General features: G+C 48.5%; 1 protein-coding gene across 1 annotated transcript in view; it reads right to left on the reverse strand.

Annotated features, from left to right (window-relative positions):
- The window catches only part of Fgd1 (FYVE, RhoGEF and PH domain containing 1), a 42,597-nt gene extending 33,655 nt beyond the window's left edge, over positions 1–8,942 (reverse strand). Inside the window, exon 1 of the mRNA XM_005339782.3 lies at positions 7,823–8,942. Coding sequence (XP_005339839.2) covers positions 7,823–8,129 — 307 coding nt within the window. The 5' untranslated portion in view covers positions 8,130–8,942. The remainder of the gene's footprint in view (positions 1–7,822) is intronic.
- Positions 8,943–14,068: the final 5,126 nt, after the last annotated feature.

Raw genomic sequence — 14,068 nt, forward strand, 5'->3', positions numbered from 1 at the left:
ACAAGTCAGAAGGGAGACAGAGACAAAGAGGTCCACATGGAGCATGGAAGTCAGTGAGGGATGCAGACCCAGAAAAGCAAAGGGTCAAGGAGAAAAAGAGCAGGCCAGGGCCACTTGTTGAACCATACTGCAGTGTGCCATGCTGAGGGCTGTGGGCTCTGCCGGTAACATGTAATCCTTAAAACAGCCCTAGGAAGTAGGAATTTCAACCCCATTTTACAGATGAGAAAACCTAGGTTTAGAGAGGTGAGGTGACTTTCTCAAGGTCACATGAAACTTTAGAAAGAATCAGACCTGGGTCTGAGGGGACTCTCCCTCTTGCCAGCCCATGCCAGAGACACGGGCCTGAAGAAAAGGGATCCTTGTAGACACTCTCCAGAGAGAGAAGCAGTCAGTGACACCGGGAGACTCACCCTAAGAGATGCACAGCAAGAAAAAGACCCAGGCCTTCCCTGCCCCCCTCCCTTGCGGCCCCGGGGTGGGGGAGGGGCGGCGTCTACACCTGGAATGCATTAGGTAGGGAGGCCCCGCTCAGGGGAGCCAAAAAGAAGCTGGAGGGGAAGCAGGGAAGGTGAAGGTGAAGGTGAAGGCGGCAGCGTGGGCGGTGGTGGTGGCGGCAGCAGCAGCAGCAACAGCGTCCACAGCGGTGGCGGCGCGGGCCTAGCAGGCCCGGGCGGAAAGGCTTCTATGCCAGCTGCAGCTCCCAGGGGCCAGCCCTGCCAGTCCCGCCTTTCCCGCTTTCCACAGGCGCCTTCCCTCCGTGACTTAACCCCTTCCCTTCAGGGGCCACAGGGATGCAGTACAGACAACTAAAAGCCACTGGCACCTGGAAGAGCCTGCTGCTCCCTGGAGGTTTCAGCCACACACGTGTGCCCCTCACCCTCCTAACTTTACTCTGGGGCCCACATAGGTACAGCTGATGTTGGTTGGGCGCTCTCACCTAGATATCCTGACTTTGGACTCCTCGGTGCATCCTAAATCAACCACACTGCTAACCCCACTCTAGTCTGCTCCTCTTGCCTTCCCCATCCCAAGAGCAGCACCTCCCTCTACTCACTTCCCCAAGTCCCAAACTGGGCTTTCTCCACCACTCCTGCCTCTCCCTCAAGTCACACATCCAGTAAGTTCCCAAGTTCTGCAGCTGAGGCTCCCTCAGTAGCTGGAGAATCCATACACTGCCCCCCTCCAGCCTCCTAAGTAATTTCCCTTGCATCCGCAGGGCCCTCTTCAAGGCACTCTCTACAACACAGCCAGCTTTTGGAGAACACAGCCCCTTCAATTCCTTCAGCCTCTGAAGAGCTCCCCTTGCCTTGGGGGTGAACTACAAACTCCTGAGCACAGGGACAAGGAAAGCCTAAGCTCATGAACACTTCCCCACCCCCAATCTCCAGCCACAATGGCCTCTTGTCTGTTCCTCGAAAGTGCTCTCTTCTGCCTGGGGCTTGGGCACATGTTGTTCCCGTGGCCTGAGCCACTTTCCCCATTCTTACCTCTGGACTGCTATTTATCCCTTCAGGTCTCAACTCAAGAGTCCTCTTTTCCCTGCTTCCTCCCCATGTGTTCCTGCAGCATCCTTGCTTGGAATTATTTGTAGTGTGCCTTTCCTGATAGAAATGAGCTCCTTGAGAACAAGGATTATACCTCTCTTGTTGCCCACCCAGCACCCAGCTCAGAACTTAGCATGTAGAAGGCACTCAATGGACACATGTTAAAGAAATGACTTCCTACCCCTTCTTTCTCAATTATTTGCTCACCAAGTATTTATGGATGACATTATATGCTTAACAAGTGGGAAAAAGCAGGTCTGTGATGTTATTGATGGAGAAACTAAGGCCTTGAGTGGGGAGAAGAGGCCTAGAGGAACAATGAACCAATAGTAGAGCCAGGAGTACTGAGGTTCCTTCAGCTGCTGCCCTGCAACCTTGTTTCCAGGTGTTTTGGAGGCATGATGCCTTCCAGGTTCAAGGAACTGGACACTAGAGCTCCAAGAGGCTGGATTTCTTGCTCCAAAGATGTCTGCTCTCAAGATGAGGGAACTTAAACCTGAGGGGCTAGCCAATGGCAGACTTCGCTTCCTGCCCTCATTCCAGACAGGTCCTAGTCCCTCCCAGCCAGTGTCTGGCCAGCTCCACATCTGTCTAAGGCATTTAGTTATCTGGCCCCCAGAAACTCATGGCTTGTGTCTGGTGCAATCTTAGCTACTCATCTTCAGGGAGCAGGCAGCCATATCTGGGCTCTCCCTGAGGTACAGGACCTGAAAGGACTCAGGAGATGATCTACATTTGGAAACCTCAATTCTTCTTCCCTTTTTGTTACTGGTATTGAACCCAGGGGTGGCTTACCACTGAGCTACATTCTCAGCACTTTTTATTTTTTGAGACAAAGTCTCATTGAGATGTTTAGGGCCTCACTTGTATGCTGAGGCTAGCCTCAGACTTGCAATTCTCCTGCCTCAGCTTCCTTAGACACTGGGATTCCAGTTATAGACCACTGTGCCCAGCTAATTCTTTTAGTTCTGTCTGGGGAAGTCCTTTGTCCAGCTAACCAGGGTCTTTTAATTTTGTTGTGTTTATTTGGAAGGCCTCAGCTGACTAGGAACCAAATCTGGGTCTTTTCCCAGATATCCCTCCCCCTAGAATCTGACCTACTATTTTCCAAAACACCCTTCAGAGCCCACTAGGACCCCTCCTGTCCTCAGCCCTCTCTTCTCCTTTCAATGAGCAAACCCCCTCTGTGGCCTCTCAGGATTCCCTCAACAGGGGAAACATTGAGGAAGCCATATGAATTTACTTTACCAGTATTTGGCTTGACTTTCAGGAGTACTTCCTCAGTTCTTTGCAAAAGTCAGCTACCCTGGATGTATGTGAAATAGGTCTCAGCTCCACATACATTTTAAAAACTGCTCCCCTACAGCTGGGCACAGTGGCACATGCCTGTAATCCCAGCAACTCGGGAGGCTAAAGCAGGAGGATCACAAGTTTGAGAGCAGCCTCAGCAACTTAGAGAGGTCGTCAGTAACTTAGCAAGACGCTATTTCAAAGTAAAACATAAAAAGGACTAGAGACATTGCTTAGCGGTAAAATGTTTCTGGGTTCAATCCCCAGCACCCAAAATTAAAAACAAAAACGAAAAAAACCCTGCTCCTCCACAAAAAAGACACATTTGTAGGGCAAACTTTGGGCAGGTAATGAATGATTCACCTGAATGTGACTCTGCTGCCCTCACTGTCTTCAAGGATGGGACTGGCCCTCAGAGCCATACATATCTCTCCATGAGACACCACGTGGTCCATGGGATGTGTTGGTGGTGAAAACTCCCAAATATCTCTGGCCCAGACCATTATGAGATTTTGAATCCATCTTTACTTTGATGTCCCCACCAGGCTTCTCAATCTCACCATGTCTCAAACACAACTCACTATTTTCCCCTAAATCTGCTCCTTCTCTTGCATGTACATGGCCCCACCATCATTCATCAAGTCTGTGGGTTGGTCTCAGAAAACAATCCTGAGCCATCCTGCCCTTTCCCCTCTTCTGGGCCTCTACAGCTGACTATCAAGGCTTGTCCATGTTAGCATCTAAATGTTTCTCAGATCATACTTTCCCTACCTGCTGTTACTCTAATGAGAACTACCATCACCACTCTCTGAAATGACTGCAATACCCACCTGCCTATCTCCCTGCTTGTACCCTTTTCATCCATTCTCCATGTATACTTATGGGGAGCTTCAAACCCCCATATCTGAGCACATCATTCTCCCGTTAATAAACCCTTCAGTGACTACTGACTGCACTCAGGAGAAAGCCCCCTTACCAAACTTATCCCTCTACTCCTCCCAATACCAGCCCCACTCAGTACCCCATGTCTTGGTGTTTTTGCTCTCACCAAACCTCCTGCATAAACTGTCCTCCATGTTCCTCTCTAGTTCTACAATTCTTGACACCTCTCTAGGACCTTTCCCTTGGGACAGGCCCTGTGCTGGGCACTACTGATATCAGGATTTCAACTCCCCAGAGTACCAGAACTACAACTCCCTTCTAATTGGAAACTGCCAAATGACAGCTGTTCACAAGAGCTGGGGTTAGAGGTAAACTGAGGTAACCAGTGTTTGTGTGTATGTGGGTGAGGGATTGATTCACTCCCTTTATCTTAGATCCCATGTCTCCCTTCTGGGCTGAGAGTAAACTGTGGGAGTTCCATATAAGGCCCTGGGGGGGCAATGAATTCTCCTGGCCATCAGGATGCTGACTCACTATAGGACCATGGCTAAACCACTGCCTCTCTAAGCTTCCACTGCCTCAACTGGAAATTGGGCTTGGCTAGTGGTTTCCAACTCTAGGCCATGCATCATAATCACCTGAGAACCTTTTAAAACTTGATCCCTGGGTTCCAACCCCAAGACTCTGGAACTCTGAGTTTGAGTCTGGGAATAGCTTTTATTTCTTTTTATGATAAACAAGGGATTCTGATGCTCACTCAGTTTGGGAGGCCCAGAACCAGACAGTGTCTAGGGTCTTTCCTAGTTCCACTATTTTTTCAGTGGTAGGGATGGAACCAAGACCTCGCACATGCTAGGCAAGTACGCTACAACTGAATTATACCCTTAGACCCTCCCCAGACTCCAAATCAGAAAGATCTAGCCTTTCCTGCTGTCTCCCAAATTGGCTGTTTCCCCTACTACCCGCAAAAAGGCTCTAACAATACATGCAACTCTTTTGAGCTAGGTCAGGCCCTGAGTTCCCCCAAACCTCCAGTATTTGGAAGAACATTCTAGACATCAACCATGGGAAAAAGGATAGGATTCTCTTAAATCCCTATGAGCAAACCAGTACCCTTCCCAACCCTCTCAAAGCCCCTGTGGCAACTCACTGGGTTATCCCAGTGACCCAATTGAAGCCTTAAATTTTATCAACCTGGAAAATGGGCATAATAACTGTCCCTTCCTTCACCAGGAATCAGATAGGACAGCTAAAAGAGAAAGGACTTGGAAGCAATTCAAGGCTTTTCATACAGATAAGATATAATCATTATTTTTAAAAGCCTCCCCCCCCTCCTTGCAGGCCTAGGCCACTGGGCCCTAAGGATGGTGATTCAATAAGGCCTCAGCAGTGTAAGGGAGGAAGTCAGCAGGCATACTGAAATCTTAACATGTGGATTAAAATGTTTCAACCCTTTAATTGAAGTTCAGGAAACCCTCTCTCCCCCTCTTACACACACACACACCCTACAACCACCAACCCTGCCCTCTTTGAGCCAATTATAGGCTAGTCCGGTGGAGAGAGAAGCAAGTCACTTGTGCCTACCCCTGGGCTGGCTGGGCAGTGGGGGAGGCAGGCCTCTCACAACCCATGCTACTGTGAATCACATGGCCCAGCACCCGCCTTGCCAGTGCTTGAGTAATTCCTCCGCCTCCTCTTCAAAAGGTTTTCCTCTCTTCTTATTATTTTCTTTTTTTAAAAAACTCCTGGTTACTGAGGGTTTAAACCATGCTGCAGGCTTTGCAACCAGTACCTCACAGTCTCCTCATGGCATTCTCTAGACAAGGCAATTGAGGCTCAGAAAAGAGAAGTCAGTCACCTGGGGTCACACAGTGAGTCAGTTATGAATGTTTGGATGGGAGACCAGGTCCCTCCCTGATACCTTTTTTATGCCCAATCCTCACTTAAAAAAAACAAAACAACAACAACAACAACAACAAAAAAAAAAAACCCACCATGCAATTACAGAGGCAGATACTTCACTTGGAAAAAGGATCTTGGGAATGCTGTGCTGCTTTTGTCGGGGGTGGGGGGGGATTTGGAAAAATCAGACAGGTCAAGGACCAGGGGTCTAGATGCTCCCAGCTACTAACTCTCAGACCAAGAGTATATGGAGGGCAGGAAGTCAGGGTCCTTCTCTTAAGCTATAGTTATGAGGACCTATGTGCCCATGTAGTATCTGTTCAGGCATTTGTTCAACAAAGATTTATTGAGCACTTTCTGTGTGCCGGGCACTATGCTAGTCACCGGGGATACAATAGTGAACAACACAGACACAATCCCCTTGCCCTCATGGAGCTCACATTCTAGTGGAGGAAGATGGGCAATAAACAAGTAGACCACACAATAAGGTGATTTCAGATTGTATTAAGTACAAGGATGGGAAGCATACTGGCAGCTGTGATAGAGACTCACAAGTGGTCCTATCTAAAGTGGTTAGGAAAGGTCTCTTGGAGGAGGTGACATCTGAGCTGAGACCCAAAAGATGAGGAGCAAACTAGGTGGAGGACTAGGGGAAGAGCTAGCTACAAGGCAGAAGGCAAAGCAAATGCAAAGGCCCTAAGTAGGGTGGGAGTGCTCGTGGGTGTTTTGGGATCTGAAAGAAGAAGCTACATTAAAGTATGAGTAGCCCCCTCCACACAGCATCTGTCAAGGGGAGCTTGGAAAACCAGCAGAAGCAATAAGCAGGGTAGGGTGTTAAGGGCCTGTTGTCAGACTGGCTATCCCCAGTCCACAAGGAGGGAGTTCCCTGAAATCTCCCAGAGGCTCCATGACTACCCCAAGGTCATGACAGCCCAAGGGGCTCATCCTTTCATTGTTTTATGCTTCACTAGTGCTACCTGGTGCTGGTTACCATCCCAAAGACCTGTGGAGCCAGATGTGAGTCCTGAAAGCCCTCAGGCTCAACAACTCCTTCAGTCTCAGTGGAAGGCAGAGCAGATGTGCACTGCTCTTTCCCCATGGCTCCTGAGCTTCGGCCCAATGAGAATGTCCCCATATGGAGGAGGCCTGCTGGGCTCCTCAGACACTTAAGGCTGTGCAGTTCACAGGCCTCTTCAGGCAGTAGTCTGTGGCCCCAGCCTGACCTAGAGCTGCTCCACCTCTGCAAATCTGAGCAACCATTCTGATTTATCCCCACAAACAACCTCATGGCCCACAGCTCTCCAGCTCTGCTACAACTGGTTTCTGCCCTTCTGACCTTTCCACTGTCTCCCTCTACCCACCTCTCAAGCCCTTCTCCTCCAGTCTGACCCCCAAGACCCACATCTTCACCTTTCTCTCTCATCAGCACCTTCTGCTCCTCCCTTCCCTTGTCCTCCTACCACACACACCTGGCACAACCCCAACCTTGGATCAATCCACCCGTCCCTCTTTTTTTTTTTTTCCACTCATACTCCAGGCCTGCTGAATAGTACAGGAGAAAATCACATAAGCAGAAGGCTTGGCATTACTTTCATGGTCTCCAGCCTGAGTTTGGGATAGTGGAAAGACCATAGACTTTGGACTCAGATCTGGTTTTGAATTCAGATTCCATAGTGGCTGTGCAACCTTGGGCAAATTATTTAACTTCTCTGAGTCTCAGTTCCCTCCCTTCCAACAAAATGGGGCTAACATATCTACTTAACAGAGGGCTCCTGAAGGTGAAATGAGAACCTATGTTAAGCACCCAGTTCCGTGCCTTGCACAATGTAGGCACTTGGCTAATGGGAGACTCCTTTTCTCCCATTCCCCCAACTAAACTCCCCCTACTAATCCCCACTTCTGTCTTGCAATACTGTCTCTTTTTCTTGAAGTGCTTCCTCTCCCAGTAGCCTCAACAGATAGAAGGGAAAGGGGTCGGCAGAGTTGATGGGCACCAGGGACAGAAAGAAGAGTCAGGGAACAGAGGTTGAACGGACTGGACAGGAGGTGGAGGGATAAGGGGAGGGAATTGGGGTTGAGGGGACCCAAGAGGCCAGGGTGAGCAGGCAGCCCTGAGGTGGGGCTTGGAGAGCCCGAGAACAAGAACCCGCTCCCAGTACCAGGCCTTTGGCCCGAGCTCCCATGCCTTCTAGATCACTCACCAGGCCGAGGCTGCGAGCCCTCCAGGTGGTAGGAGAAGCGCAGGGCCCGGTGGTGCTGTGGACTGGGGCCGCAGGGCAAGACCCGGGGCCCTGGAGCAGGACCCAGGTTGGTGTCCGAGGGTCCGGCAAACTGGGGATCCAGAGGGCCGCCAAGAGTCGAGCCTGAGCCTCTGCGCACGGGTAGTCCGGGCTCCGAGGTTCCAGGGTCCGAGTCGGCACAGGCCAATGGAGCTGCGCCTGGGGGATTCGTGGCCGGGTGTTGGGGATCCGAAGGCCCGGCGCCCCCCGGGACTCGGTGGCCATGCATGGTCCGGGCCTGGGCGCGGGGCCCGGGCTCCCCGCTTGGCTCCAGCTCCTGGGGCGGAGGCGCGGGCGGAGGAGGCCCGGCGCCCGGCGGAGCAGCGGCCTCAGGCTCGGGGGGCGGGGCTGCGGGCTCAGCCCCACTGCGGAGACTGGAGCCCCCGGCCCGGGCCGGGGCCAGCAGCTGTGGCAGCGGTGGCAGTAGCAGCAGCAGCCGCGGCCACCGCCGCTGCCGTGCCAGGCATCGCCGGCCCTGGCCCCAAGCGGGGAGTGGGCTCCGCGGGGCTGGGGGCCCGCTGGGGAGCGCTGTCTATGCGGCTGCGGCTGGGCAAGGGTCGGAGGGCTGCACTCGGCGCGGGCTCTCCACTGGACTGTGAGCCACTTCCGTGGCCCCGGGGCGAGCGGCCAGTCGGATCTGAGTGCGGGGTCTCTTCTTTCTCCTCAAATGGGAATCGATCTGGGCTCTCTTGGCTGGTCGGAAAGGGTTCTTCCTCCCGCCGCAGCGGAGGCTGGGGGCGGAGAAGAGGGAAGGGGAGGGTAAGGGAGGGAAGAGAGGACGGCGGTGGCCTGGGGGCGCGCGTGTGCGCCGCGCGCTCCGGCTGCGGGGCTCTCCTTCAGCCCGTCCTCCGGACGATGCTCCAGCCGCGGGGGGCAGGGAAACTGCCTGGGCCAGGCTCCACCGTCCTCTCCAGCCTCAGCCTTGGTCTCCGCGGCGGCGGGCGGGAAGAAGCCCTGGGAAGGGGGATGGGGAGGCGGGGGCCCGTCCCTGAGGCAGCCCAGCCGCAGCCACAGCGGCGCTGGGACCCAGTTACCGGGGCCCGCCCCCTCGCCCGGGATTTGCGCTTGACCACGCCCCCTCGTCGGTCCCGCCTCACTTCTCGCAGCGAATGCCTTCAAGGCCCTCCTCCTACCCCTTAAAATTTCTCCCTCAGTTTGCCTTCTCCAACCCTCAATGTTTCCACACCGGCAAATCTCCTGGCACCATCCTCTAAATCTGTTCTTCCATCCCATGTCAAGTCTTCTTCCGCTCGCCTATCACTCTCTTCCAGAAGCCTTTCCACACGTTCCAGAGTTTCCCTAGGGTTTGGTCATAGCTGGCCTGTACTCTTCACTTTGCTCAGACCAGATCTCATGGTCTTTTACTTTTCAACTCTCTTACCAGTAGCCTCAGTTCCCTGATTTGTCGCATGGGCTTGGCAACATCCCAGTCTTGAATCCGTCCAACTGTCCGCCTTTTCCCAGGCAAGAAAACATTGCTGGCAAAAGCTATTCAACTTTACAGACGTGTGCCATTATAAACCCATATTTCCCAGCTTCTGTGACGTCTTCAGTGCTGACCTACAACCCTACTCGTCAGCTCTCATGCGCCCGCCCCCCTCTCTCTCTCTCCCATTCTCCTCACCACTCCCTGATCATCCCTCTCTCCCATTCTTCACGACAGCCATTTCAAACCTTCCCTCACCTGGCCCCCTATTTCTCCATCAGCCTTCTAACCCTTAGCAGATGACCCCATCTCCTACTTCACAGGGTAAACAAAAGCCACCAAACATGAAGTTCTTGACTTTTGCCACCAAGCCTAGGAATCTGCCCCTTGCTCCTTCCCGTTTAAGCATACTCAGGTCTCATCCATCCAAAAATTAATAAATGACTACCCAAAATTCTTTCTCTCCAACCATCCTTATCTTCTCTTTTCTACAAACTTCTCAAGAGGGTTGCCTACCTCAACTGTCTTCATTTCCCCACTTTCCACGTATCTTTGAACCCACTCCAATCTGCCTCCACTTCTTGCCTCTTACCAAGGTCTGCCATGGTTTAAGTTACTAACTCCAATAGAATCTTCATTTTCTCCTCCTTCTCCTCCTTCCTCTCCCTCTCCCTCTCTTTCTCCTTCTCCTTCTCCTTCTTCTTTGTACCAGGAATTGAACCCAGGGGTACTTAACCACTGAGCCATATCTCCAGCCCATTTTATTTTATTTTTTTTTTAATTTTGAGACAGGGTCTTGCTAAATTCCTTAGGGCCTCCCTAAATTGCTGAGGCTGGCTTTGAACTTGAGATCTTTCTGTCTCAGCTTCCCAAAATGCTGGGCAATAGAATCTTTTCAGAGGTGATCCTACTTGGCTTTTAGGTAGCATTTGGCACTGGAGACCACTCCCTCTTCCTTAAACCACTTTCATGACATCATATTCTCCTTATATTTCTCCTACTTCCTTGGTAATTCCTTTTTATTTTCTGAGCTCCTCCTTGTCCAACCCCTAATGTTGCTGTTCTTTAGGGCTGTAATCTAAGCTCCTGTCTTTCTCTCTTCTTTCCTTCAGTTATCTCATTTGCACTCATGGCTTCAATTATTATCTTTGCTGATTACCCCTAAACTGGTAACCCCAAGTCCAAATGTTTCTTCTGACTCATGCATTCCATTGGTTATTAGACAGCTTTACCTGAATATCCCAGAGACACCTAAAACCTCAGCTTGTTTCCAACCCCGGGTATCCTCCTCCAAACTGTTTGTCCTTCTTGGCACCTTATCTTAGTGAATGACCCCAGTGAAAGAAGAAACCTGAGGTACACCCCTGGTTCTGCTTTTTCTTCTAGCCCCCCATGTAATTATTAAGTACTGTCATTTAACTCCTTAATATCTCCCAAGTCTATTTATGTAGACTCTTCATTTTGAAAAAAAATTTTTTAGTTGTAGATGGACACATACCTTTATCTTATTTATTTATTTTTTTACGTGGTGCTGAGGATCGAACCCAGTGCCTTACATGTGCTAGGCAAGTGCTTACCACAGAGTTACAACCCCAGCTCTAGGCTCTTAATTTCTGATGACACAATTCTGGTTTAGACCAGCGCCATTTCTAACCTGCAATACTTCTGCAGCTGCCTTGGTTCATTTCTGTTCTTTGGAATCTATTCTCTACACTATAGGCAATGTGTATCTTTTGAAAAGGCAAATCAAATCATATTACTCCTATGTTTAGAATCTTTCAGCAAGTCCCAACTGACTCAAAAGAAAATCTACCTTCCTTAACTGGGAAGGTTAAGCTGATCCCTTTATCATCTGGCCCCCTGCCAGCTTTTCCAGACTACATGCTTGAGTCAAAGCTGAAATTCTTAGACTTTCCTTAGCCTTATAGCTTCTGAACCTTTGCATATGCTGTTGCCTCTGTGTGAAACTCTCTCCACATTTCCTTAATTCCCCTTCATTTGTTCTCCAAATCTCAGCTCATTCAATGAATGTCTTTTGAGCACACACTATGGGCCAGGCTCCATGTGAAACACTATGCAGTAGTAAGACAGAGATGAACAAGACAGTGGTGAACAAACTCTTTCCTCAGAGTTTATAGCCTGGTATTGAAGATAATATGAAATATACAAACACAGTTATAACACATAAACACATATAATTACAAAATATGATAAGGCTATAAAGGGACAAAACAGGGTGATAGGATAGAAAAAAGAATAATGGGGTTGGGTGATTTAGTCTGAGGCGTCAGGCAAGGCCTGATGTTTAAGCTGAAACTGAAGGAATGGGAGTCAGCAGAGGAAGGGTGAAGGCAAAAATGTTCCAGGCACAGTGGACAACACAAGTAGGAAGGCCCTGGGGAGAAAGAGAAATGATATACAATTGCTCCTCTGTTGCATCCACTGATTCAACCAATTTCAGATAAAAAATATTTTGAACTGGGAGTGGTAGCACACACCTGGAATCCCAGTTACTTGGGAGGCTGAAGAAGGAGGATCACAAGTTCTAGGTCAGCCTGGGTAAACTAGTGAGCCCCTATTTCAAAATAAAGATTTAAAAAAGGGCTGCGGATGTATCTCAGTGGTGGAGCACTTGTCTAGCATGTGTGAAGCTCTGGGTTCACACTCCAGTCTCTCTCTCTCTCTCTCTCTCTCTCTCTCTCTCTCTCTCTCTCTCTATATATATATATATATATATATATATATATATATATATATCCTGTGTATAAATGAAAAATTTGTGCCTGTACCAAATGTATAGATTTTTTATTGTTGTTATTCTTTAAACAGTACAGTATAACAATTATTTACATAGCATGATGTTGCATTAGCTGTTATAAGTAATCTAGAGATGATTTAAAGTATATAGGAGGATGTGCATAGGTTATTTGCAAATACTGTGCCATTCTTTTGTGATGGGGTCTGCTTTGTTAACCAGGCTATGCCATTTTATATAAGTGACTTGAGCATCTGCAGATTTTGGCATCCATGTGGTGAGGGTCCTGGAACCAATTGTCCAAGTATGCCAGTGGACAACTGTATTTAGGAGCTATAGGAAGGCTAGTATGATTGGAACATAGTCAATGGTGAGAGGGGTGGGATATGAGGTTAAAGGAGTCAAATTATGTAGAGCTTTATAGGACATGGTAAGGAGAATGGATTTGAGTCTACAAGCATTGGAAAGGTATTGAAGCAATGATTTTACATGTGGATCCCACTGAAGAAAGTACTGTAGTCAATTTGAGAAAAGAATAGAAAGGGTTAGAGTGTATCATAGAATTATGTAGGAAGGATAAGTACGTTCCATGAAATTCTTCACTTTGTGTCATATGTAAACAGAATCATAAGAAAATAGAATCCCTTTTGTAGGTATTTTATATCTAAAACCTGATGAGATACACTTAAAAATTAAGTTTTTAACTTGGGGTTGACATCGTTGCTGTGGGCTGGATTGATGGTGGACAAGATTAGGAACTCATTGCAAATAGAGATAATGGTGAGTTGACAAATGCTGAAAGTAGTGGCAATTTAGATAGGGAGAGGTATACAAATTTAAGAGATATTTAGAATTGAGAGGATATGGTGTAAAGGCTTGGAAGGGGAGGTGCGGAGGGAGAACTCAAGAATGATTCTCAGGGACTGTAGATGGTGGAGCCAGTCCCTCATTGAAGTGAGAAAAGTAGAAAGAGGAACAGGTTTTTCTGGGGAAGAGCAAGAATTAAGTTTTGGATATGTTAAATGGGACATGCTCTTTTGAAATCCACATGGAAAAGTCAAGTATGTGGTGGTATATTCTAGGGATGTGGTCTGGGTTTTGAATATAAAGGAGAGTCATCAGCATAAAGCCAGGCACAATTGCACACACCTGTAATCTTAGTGACTTGGGAAGCTGAGGCAGGAGGATTGCAAGTTCAAGACCAGCCTTAGCAACTTAGTGATGCCCTAAGCAACTTAGCAAGACTCTGTCTCAAAATTTAAGATAAAACATTCTGGAATATAGCTCAGTGGTAAAGTGCCCTGGGTTAAATCCCCACTATAAACAAGCAAACAAGTAAATGCCATGAGAATAAAAAAGATCAGTAAAGATAAAGCAAAGAGTGAAAATGGAAGAGGATTTATGACTGAGCTCCACAGAGTTCCAACTTTAGTTGTTGGGTGAAAAAGCAGGAGCTGGCAAAGAGACTGAGAGGTAGGGTCCTAAATAGGAGTGTGTCTGGGATCTTTTAAGAATGTTGAGAAGTCAAGTATGATGAGGAATGAAAAGAGTCCATTGGATATAGCAACATAGTTACTGTTGGTGACCTTGATAAGAGCTGTTTCGGAGTGGTTAGGATGAACACCGGAATGGATGAAGAGTGAATGGATACATCATTCATGGGAGTGTAAATTGATACAAGTACTCTAGAAAAAGCTGGGCATTTTCTAGTAAAACTGAATGATACACATACTCTATCACCCAGCAGTTCTAGATATATATCCCAGAGTAGCAGTTCTCACAGTGTGGTCTGGGGATCCTGTGGAGTTGGGGGGAGCCAAAACCATAATACTAGTTATTTGCTTATTTTACTCTCATTCTCTCAAGAATGTAGCAGAGAGTTTTCCAGAGGCTACTTGACATGTGATATCACAACAGATTGAATGTAGAAATGATATAAGAATCCAGATGTCTTTTATTAAGCCATACAGTAGAGATTTATAAAAAA

Source organism: Ictidomys tridecemlineatus, chromosome X (genome assembly GCF_052094955.1).
Source record: "Ictidomys tridecemlineatus isolate mIctTri1 chromosome X, mIctTri1.hap1, whole genome shotgun sequence".
Taxonomy (NCBI): domain Eukaryota; kingdom Metazoa; phylum Chordata; class Mammalia; order Rodentia; family Sciuridae; genus Ictidomys; species Ictidomys tridecemlineatus.